This window comes from Nestor notabilis, unplaced genomic scaffold, assembly GCF_000696875.1.
Source record: "Nestor notabilis isolate BGI_N333 unplaced genomic scaffold, ASM69687v1 scaffold26056, whole genome shotgun sequence".
In the NCBI taxonomy this organism is placed as follows: Eukaryota; Metazoa; Chordata; class Aves; order Psittaciformes; family Psittacidae; genus Nestor; species Nestor notabilis.
In genome coordinates this window covers 1-10,145 of record NW_009931870.1, presented here as the reverse complement: position 1 = coordinate 10,145, position 10,145 = coordinate 1, and the positions used below count along the sequence as shown (strand labels likewise).

At 44.6% G+C, this 10,145-nt stretch overlaps 1 protein-coding gene across 1 annotated transcript; it reads left to right on the top strand.

Moving 5' to 3' along the window:
- Positions 1 to 963: 963 nt before the first annotated feature.
- Positions 964 to 3,772, top strand: TXNDC12 (thioredoxin domain containing 12 (endoplasmic reticulum)). The gene is made up of 5 exons (XM_010016114.1): positions 964 to 1,013; positions 1,674 to 1,747; positions 2,291 to 2,360; positions 2,450 to 2,533; positions 2,922 to 3,772. The coding sequence occupies exons 1-5, from the start codon at positions 974 to 976 to the stop codon at positions 2,999 to 3,001; spliced, it is 348 nt and encodes a 115-aa protein (XP_010014416.1). The 5' UTR covers positions 964 to 973; the 3' UTR covers positions 3,002 to 3,772.
- Positions 3,773 to 10,145: the final 6,373 nt, after the last annotated feature.

The following is a 10,145-nucleotide window of genomic DNA, read 5'->3' as shown; positions in this document are numbered from 1 at the left end:
CTCATTAGTAACTACTGCAATAGCAGTTGTATCTGTTTTCTTGTTAGGTAAAATTGATGCAGAATAGTCAGAAGCAGTGAACTGGTGGATTCACTGGCTCACCAGCACTAACAACAGGAAATAGGTGAAATTTCTAATGTCTTTAAGGCCTCGCTATCTAGTCTCATAATACTGCCTGTACATACTATAAAAGAACTTAAATTGAACTCACTAAGCTTGACTTTATGGGAAGATGAAATACTAAAGGGATTTTTGAAGACTAAGGTTAAATAAAACCTATCTCAGGGCGATGGAAACTTAACCTCTGGGTAGTATATGTAGTAGGGGTCAAATGAATTCTTTGGGAAGGGAGAAGAATAATAAAGAATAACTTTGGTCCTTCTGCATTGTGCTTTATTTAGGCTGCAGTTCTACACAGCCACCACCCCATTCCTTCAAAGTCCTGGCACTTGTCACAGATCTGTTTCAGTGTACCAACACATAGCCTGGCAGACAGGGGGTTTGCTGGGTTACTGTGTTTGATCACTGCTCAGTGGAGGGTCTCAGTCACAGGAGGTGACTGAAAGATACAGACCATGATGGGGAGAGGGATGGATATATGAAAATCCATCCGGAGAGCTCTCAAGCAGCTGGTGTCCCTAACTGCTTCCAGCAAAAACGTGACCAGTTGTGTATCAGAGCACATCTAACCTAACAGGAGCAAGTTTTCAAAAGAGAAAGCCTCTTCCTGTCCGCAAGCAGTTATTGGCTGCCAGTTATAATACATTAGTATTATACACCTTTTAAGATTAGGAAAACGTTTTGGCAAGACAACCTTAGAACACGCTCTTTACATCTCTCATTTTTGGTTACGTTTAGCCTTGTAGATGTCTCAACTATTAAATCGTTCATGAATTTGGTTTAGATTCTCAACTATAAGCTTTCTTTGACAATTTTCTTGCTTCCTTGCTTATTTTTCAGTGGTTTGCCCCTTATGGTTATCATCCACAAGTCATGGTGTGGAGCTTGCAAAGGTAAGTGTCTTTAATGCTAGCACTTGCTGAAATTTGCAGTGAGCTTTTGTATACCAAGCGTGTAACCACGAGAAACATGAACTTTGCATTCAAAATGTAGCTAATGGTATTTGTATTTCAGTTAGAGCAGTATAATATCGCGCTGCTTTCCCTGTTAGCACTGCCAAAAGCCAGCCATGCTTAAATGCCAGCCAAATAACATCTGTAGTACTGCACTTGGCTGTAAAAAATGGAACAGAATGAATGACCTGCAAGAATTCAGTGTAAATTGCCTCACTTTCAGCTGGTGGTCCTTCAAAGGAGAGGCTTTGTGTCTCTCAGGGTCACAGACAAGCGAGCTGGGCATAATGGCTAAGCTTAAAGGCTGAGCAGGTTGAGTGAGAACAGTGGTTTACTGGAAGCTTTTTGCTTCTGTTCCACTGGTTCCAATATGACCTCATATGTCTGTTGGACAGACTTCATCATATGCTGCCCAGCAAGGAGTGCTTCAGTTGCCTGCTGTAGTGTACTTACTCCATGGATACATACATTCCATTTATTCACTGTTTATTGGAAAACACCAGCTCTCCAGAGGGAGGAATGGAGATTTTGATGCTGACCTGAAAACCTGGAATATTTTCCGCTGCCTTTACACACCTCTTCTTTTTCTTTCTTCAATAGCTCTAAAGCCAAAGTTTGCTGAATCTAAGGAGATCTCTGAACTTGCCCACAATTTTGTTATGGTCAACCTTGAGGTAGGCCACTCTGATTTATATCCATGTTACTGCCTAGTAATTAAGCATTTGGAATCCTATGTAACTGGTTGCATCCTGTTTTGTGCACATCCTAAATCCTGCACTCCTGAATAGGTGTTCAGGATTGATTGATAGAGCTGATTGTTTTAAGAAGGATTTTCTTCAGTCTGGTTATTTTAATTGTGTTTCTAAACCTGGCTCTCTGCCATTGTCTCTAACAGTTTGTACCTTGTGTCATTCTGTTGCCTCAATAAAGGGATTTATATTTATTCTCTCCTGACATATCAAACATTCTGACACCAAAGTGGAGTGTTTCATGCAAATTGACAGAACAGAAAAAAACGCTATTTTCACAAATGATACTTGTTTAGGTAGAAATCATTTTCTTTCCTGTGAGAGTGGAGTTACTTAGTGTCTGTTCCAGACGTACATTGCTCAGGGTGAGTGGAATCTGAAGGCAGTAGCTTGTTTCTTTAAAATGAGTGTTGTGTTTTGTTAGATAGCTTATTAATATGTTCCCTCTCTTGTGTCTTGCTGTGGTAGGATGATGAAGAGCCAAAGGATGAAGCTTTTAGTCCTGATGGAGGTTACATTCCCAGAATCCTCTTCATGGGTAAGGCATCCAGAGCTGTTATATCCACTCACAGGACTGTGCTCTTCTTGTTACCACCTAAATTTCTTGTTTGACTTCCTGTTTCATAGACCCCAGTGGAAAAGTCCACCCTGAAATCATAAATGAGAAGGGAAACCCCAGCTATAAGTACTTCTATACCAATGCTGATCAAGGTATGTTTGACATGCATTTTTAGTGAGATGAAACTCCAGGTGGAGGGCACACATTCCCTTTTGAGTGGAGAAAAATTATGCTACTTCACAGCAAAAATGGAAGCTGTTAGATACAACATGAGTGAGTGGTTCTCTTATGCCTTGAAGAGCCATATTCAGAATCACGATCCACATTAATACCTACTAGAATGTCTATAGGACCTAAACTTTGTCTCCAGTTGTGGCATGGAAAAATCATACAATTCAGCTACAAAGAGTTGGGAAAAGAGTGCAGGTTAATTTGTAAACCTACATGCTGTAACTGTGTAGTTTTAAAACGCTTTACCAGTTCACCTTGACGTTCTCATCTTGAGATTAATAGCTGATACCTCTTCTTCTAATCTTTCAGTTGTCCAAGGGATGAAGGAGGCCCAGGAGAAGCTAACAGGTGATGCTTTCAAACAAAAACACCTGGGAGATGAACTATAGTGAATGCACTGAATGATGCTTTTCCATCACTTCAAAACTCTAAGAGGAAATGATTTAACAGACCAAGAATGTAGATGCACTGAAGGACATAATTCTCCTGTCGACAATGTTAGGTTAAACCCCGTTTGGAGTTCACACACATGCATCAGTTACAGTGTTATCTCCTCTGCCTGGCAGTTTGTACCATCGTGGTTATTTGCAAGTAGGTAATGTGCAAACACATCAGTTTGTGGGTTTGAGCAACCATTGATATTTGGTGTTAAAAGGGAGGAGTGTAGGGCAAAACATTACTTGCAGACAAACAGCGTGGTTGGAGTAACTAGAAGTAGCCAACATTTTGACACTTAATCAGGGTTGGATCCCTCTTTTCTCACTGGTATTACATGATCCCATTGTTCTTATTGGGGATTCCTACGAATGGAGCATGTTCCTGGGTCAGGTGTTTTCCAGGTATCCCAAACCATTAATTCTGCCACTAAGCCAAGTAGAATAAATTTCATGAATGTCCAAGTAGCATGTGAAAATATTAGCTCTGCAAACATATTTTTGTGTAAAACTGTGTGTGATTCATCTTTATTTGCCTTTGGGCAGAAACTTAACTTCTTCCTTATGCACTCACCTTTAGATTGTTTTATCAAGTGAGGGTGGGTTACGTTAAAGCTTTACGGGGGTTCCCCTTTTATTCTTTGAATGTTTTTTGGCGAATGCCTTGCCATCACATTGTACTGTATTTTTGTACCTGGGTGAAAAATTAAACCTTTTTAAACATAAGCTTGCAGACAGCGTTTTGTGGTGAAGGGTGTCACTTTCCATTCTTAAGGAAGGGGGAATATATTTCTGTTTATGCTGCAGTGGTTATTAATGTTGAATATCACAGCTGGAGAATGTTTCTCCTTTTCATAATTAAAAGGCAACAGTTGGTTTTCCATGAAATTACAATACAGCCATTATATACTTCCTGTATCATTGAGGGCAGGGTAATACCTAGTGGTTATCTACTGGAACTGAAAAGATAGAAGGGGGAGTGGAATCACCCCTCTTGACCTGCTGGTAACGCTTTTCCTGATGCAGCCCAGGATGCTGTTGGCCGCCTTTGCCACAAGGGCTCATTGCTGGCTCATAGTCAACTCGTTCTCCATCTGGACTCCCACATCCTCCTCTCCAAGGCTGCTCTCCCGACTGTCAGCTCCCAGCCTGTACTGGTGCACAGGTTATTCCTCCCCAGGTGAAGGACTTTGCACTTCCCTTTCTTGAGCTTCCCGACAACCCTCTCTGGCCATTTCTGCAGCCTGTTGAGGTCCTTCTGAATGGCCGCACAACCCTCTAGTTATCAACTGCTCTCCCCAGTTTTGTATCATCTGCCAGTTTGCTGAGAGGAGACTCTGTTCATGCAGGTTGTTAATGAAGATGTTAAAGTATCAGCCTCATGGCATCCCACTTGTGAGTGATGAGCTCCTTTCAGCCCAGTGGTTCTGACAGTTGCCCCCCCCCCCCCCCCCGCCCATTTATTTAGCTTGTACTTCATCAGTTTGTCTGTAAGGATGCTCTGGGAAACAGTGCCAAAAACGTTAGTACAGCCAAAATAAACCACACCTCCTGCTCTCCCCTCATCCACCAAACTAGTCATCTACAGGGGAAAAAATCCAGTCCAAAAAGCATTTGCTATAGCTTCCGTAACAAACACAGAGAGATCATTTGGACAGATAATTTTTGCAGAGCTATCCGAAGACATTAGTTGGGGGAATTGTATACAATAAACCCAACTTGTCTGCTGAGTCCATTTTTACTCTTCAGTAGTGTTATGAATTCTACTTTCCACACCAGCCTGCCTTTAAGGGATTGTAGACACCAAAACTCAAGTGGGCACTAAAAGACAAAGGCTCGGTGGAAATAATGGGATTATCGCACATTACAATTACCCTGCACAGGTTTTATCCTTTGCTTCTCTTACAATTTGTCTAATAAATTAACAAAATTGCGCTCAGAAACTATTCTTAAGTTGTATCAGCCTTCAAATTAATGCTATGTAAGCCCTGGAAAGGATTTGTGTTTTGTAAACTTGTCTTTTTATCCCCCAGTGTCAGTTGACCTAATAAAAACAGGTCCTGTCTGATGCTCCTCAGTTCATTAATAGCCTGTAAAAAAATCGTTGCTATTTTGGCATGTAAAAATCATCTTCTTTACTTGCCACCAGGGGGAGGACTCTGCTTGTTCAGCCGGGAGATGATTCAACAAATAATAATTAAAGAGACAATCTCTGATGCAAAATAGCAGGGTGCAGCTCTGCGATTTCCCAGACACACTTACGCAGCAGCTCTGCCCTTGTCTTATCTCTGCAGTGAAATTACAGCACGTCAGTTGTGCCTCTCTTTGCAACATGCTTGGATGTCAGAAGCAACATGGCCTCAAAGTAATTGTTAAGAAGTTCTTCATCTAAAGAGATGTCCTGTCAGTGACAGATGTGGGCAATGTGCTTCATCCTTTACATTTAGTGCCACCCTGATTAAAAATTGCTTTCCTTCACCTCTTCTCTCACGCATCCCCTTGCCTTCAGCACCTTATGGCTTCCAGAATTCTTCATAGAATCACAGATTCCCAGACTGGTTTGGGTTGAAGGGACCTTAAAGCTCACCCAGTTCCAACCCCTGCCATGGGCAGGGACACCTTCCCCTAGAGCAGGTTGCTCCAAGCCCCTGCGTCCAACCTGGCCTTGAACACTGCCAGGGATGGGGCAGCCACAGCTTCTCTGGGCACCCTGTGCCAGCGCCTCAGCACCCTCACAGGGAAGAAGTTCTTCTTCTTTTAAGTATGTTGTGTAACCCTATGCACACAAGCAACTCCACAGGGTTTAGAGGAGCTGTTTACAGGTCAGTGTTTGTTGTTGTTGTGCTTAATTATACACTGCAGCAGCTCAGTGGTGCACAGTAACTAAGGCCTCAGCTTAGTTTGCCCCCATCAGCTCTGTCTCGTGTGCTGCCCATCTGCAAATGCCTCGCAGTAAACCTGCACACTTACATAACTTCTGCAGAAGCATCCTAGAAATCCCTTGGATTCTAAGCTTCTCCTTCTTTTCCAGTGATAGCAAAACCCAGAGACACTTCCAATTTCTTAGTACAGACCCAGGGAACTGCCAGGCCAAACCAATCTCATGTAAACACACATGCTGTCAGCTCCCTTTTTCCCAGAAACAACCTACAGAAGGGAGAAAAAAACCAACCCAAAGTTAATTAAAGAGTGAGTGGATTGCAGCTAGCCATCTGGCTGCCTGGGAGCAGAGGTTGCTTTGTTCACCTGGGGCTGAACAGGCTTCAAGGAAGTGTCAGCAAGAGACTCAGGAAACCTTTCCTTTGCTGTGCTTAGCAGCAGGGAACAAAGGTGCAACAACCAAGAGCACCAGCACGGCCAGAGTATCCTGCCCATCATCCTGGCGTGCTGAGTTTAGGAGTCTGCTACTTCAAATGCACTTTTGTCCCCATGGCTGTTTGTCTCCCTGTATCAAACTGCTAATGAGCTTCATTCATTGTCCTCACAGCTTGTGTAATGAATAGCTCTGAAGTGAGGTATTACTGAAGCCTAATGACTCCAAGGTCATATCCTTGGAGGTGATGGAACTTTTCTTAACTTCTGGCAAAAGGAGAGGCATTTGCATTTGCATTATGCTGTAATATTTATTTGCAGCTGACTCAGTTCTGTGCCTGATTGGGTTTGCCCAACCAGGAGAACCACGCCAGGGCTATTCCTTGGCAATGGTGGATCAAAACTTGAGGCCTGAGGGTGGAGATTCCAAAAGCAGTAAAGGTAGAATTACACTAAGCAGAACTCTCTACAAAGAGTGGGGTAAGGAGGGGAACTTCACTGGAAGCTCATGTTCATCTCAAAGGAAGCAAAGCCAAAGGATGAAGCTCATCTGAAAGGTTGCACCCCACTTCCAGACCACTGTGTAAGCTGTCTTTGGGGCTAGCTGGACAGGGGAGCTTTCTGCCTGGAGGGAACCAGGAAACGATGCAGGTCTGTCAAAACAGTAAAAGTCACTTTGTCTCAGAACTATTTGGCACATTAACTCGTTCCCCTTTTCTTCCTCCAAGAAATGGGTGCTGACTGTTAAGCAGTTTAGTCAAATAAACTCAGTTTGCTTTTCCTCTCAAAGTTTGTCTAGTGTAAGGAGTGGCTGCACGCAATTCCCACACATGCCATTGTCCGGGAAGCAACACTCCTACCAGAGGTGGTGATTCACTCTTGCAGCACCAGCACCAGCCTGGTGCCACCACGTCAGCATGACCTCGGAGGAGGAATCTCCGTTGACCACTGCCAGCCCGCTCCTGTGGCCTGTCACAGGCAGTGGGACAGGGTCCAGGACTTGAGTGATCCTCTCCAGGCTGTGACAAATGTTATGGTACAAATCTGTAATGGCTCAATCTGCAGTAGGTTCCTTTGATAAGGGACTGGAAAAACCCAAAGGAGAGACCCCAGACTTCTCTGTTTATAACTATGCTGGAGCATAGGGACTGTCTGACCTGCGCTTACAGCATTCCAGGTTCTGGCTCAGAACATCCAGAGCCTGTTACACACCACCCCGTGCTGGCACTCATCCCAGGACAGGGCAGAGCAGCCCATCAAGCCAAGGCGCAGGAGCAGGCAGGGTACGTCCCGGGCATGGGATCACTGAGTGGATGGGTGCTGTGAAAGCAACAGAGTGTGTCTGAGCTGCTCCTGTGTCCTGCTTTGTCCCACCAACACAGGTGTCTCCTCCTCCGTCTCCCATGTCCTTGCATGATGTGGGGGATGAAGGGGAGACAACTTCCTAGAGTTTCCCCTTCTTAAAGGTCTTTTCCAATCTAGTTGATGCTATGATTCTATGATTCTATGATCCCATTGCTGCCAGGGAGCAAAGACCCAGTGGGACAAGTTACAGCAGGTCTGAAGGGGCAGGACAGCCTGGACTGAATTTGGCTAAGGCTGTAGGTAACTGGTTGCTGGTTAGAGATTGTTTGTTGCTATATACTCATTTTTGGAGCATTTTGCACATGTAGACATGCTGCAGAAATATTAATTGTTAAAAACTTCAGGGTTGGAACTGGATGATCTTAAGGTCCTTTCCAACCCTCACTGTTCTATGATTCTATGTTCTCCCCACTTTCTGAGTGTGTTTCAGGACACAACATAACCTGCTGTGCATAAAAGAGCTGTGCATTGGCAGCACAGTCGAATTTGGATGTCACTTTATTGTGCTGTTTCTAATATTATGAACAGTTCTCACAATCCCATTGTAAGGATTTTGGTGCTTTAGCCTTATTAAAGAGAATGAAATTTGCACACTGGGGGCACAGCATGGGGCATACATGCTGTTTATTCCACATGGAAGTGAAGGCGTGCCTGGGTTAGTGCTACCTATTCAAATAAGGAGGATTTGTTTTCTCCTTGCTGTTGGCGTGTTTTCCACCTAACTTCCCTGGACAACAGCTGGTAATGAGCTGAAACCACTGCTCTGTGTGCAAACTGCTTCTTTGGGATACAATATTGTCTGTGTATGCCCAATGCTTATCACGAGCTTAGACAACAAGTCTTTTAGACTCAGGGTAATCGGTATTATCACTACCATCATCCTTGATTTGAGTGCTTTGGTGCTGCTCTTGCTTTAGTAAATAAATCAATAAACAAAACACTGTTTTTAGAAAAGAAGGAACTGAAAAGATTGAAATTGTTTCCTTAGATCGATCACACTGTGTGAGGATGCAGCATCTTGAATTAGAAACACTGGGAGAGTAGTAGAGCACGCATGTTGTGCTTGATAAATGTGCTCGCGTGATTGCTGCGAGAGAGTGAGATAGATCCACATGTTGGAAAGCCAGCGAACCCATAACATCTGCTCTTCCCTTCCACCTCCGTGGCCTTGTGGGAGTGCTCTCCTGTTCTCTCATTTGCAAACCTAAACCAACACAGACCTCCCGCAGTGGAAGTTGTGTGAGCAACTCATGACTACAAAATGTTAAATCCCGGAAGGGAAGGGCACTAGGAGAGCTAACTGTTCACTCCATCAAGTGCAGAAACATGGCTAAGCAACACGATAGACAGAAAGAATCCCTACAAGTACCCCTGTCTCCCAATTACCTGGGGGCATCCCTTCTTCTTCCTGTCTGAGAAAGGTCTTGTATATAAGCACTGGCATTTCAGGTATGGCAGGAAATCTGGAAAAGTCTTTGGAAATTGGGCTGAACAGCGGCTGTGATCATAGAATCACAGAACAATTTGGGTCAAAAAGGACCTTAAGGTCATCCAGTTCAAACCCCCCTCATCATGGGGTGCTAAATTGGTTGATCACTAAGCGGATGCCCAAGTGAGCCTAAGTCGTAGCATGCCCTCTGCATTCAAGGTGTAGGTATCTGCCTGTGACCACTTGCCCTCCATGTTTGTGCTTTACAGGGCTGTTGCTCGCAATGGTTTTCTAGATGGAGCATCAGTCAGCAGACGGAGGGAAAAGCCTTGCTTAAGGGTTAAATCAGGGCCTGGCTTATAGAACAGTAATTTTAGTTGGGCTCTTGATGGCAAATAAACATTGTCCTTCTAGATGAGGGTAGAAAATCACTCCCATGCTGGGTAGAATTGTCCCCTGGGCCACCTTGGCAGATAGCTCTGGTTGGATAAAATGGAGCTGTGTGGAGTGTCTGATATGCAGTGAAGTGTCTCTCAAAGCACCGTCGTGCTCTACAACATATAGGCAGGGTGTGTGCTTCGGAACAACCACAGGAAAGGGGATAGAATCACAGACTGGTTTGTGTTCAAAGGGACCTTAAAGCTCATCTGGTTCCAACCCCTGCCACAGGCAGGGACACCTTCCACTAGAGCAGGTTGCTCCAAGCCCCTGTGTCCAACCTGGCCTTGAACACTGCCAGGGATGGGGCAGCCACAGCTTCTCTGGGCACCCTGTGCCAGCGCCTCAGCACCCTCACAGGGAAGAACTTCTGCCTAAAATCTAATCTCAATCTCCCCTCTGGCAGTCTAAAGCCATTCCCCCTCATCCTGTCACTACCTGCCCTTCTTGTCAGCCCCTTCAAGTACTGGGACATCGTTCCCTGCTATGGGGGCTCCACAACGCCTGAAGTGATTCACATCCGCGGGCGCGGAGCGCGCAACTGGACGGGCCCCC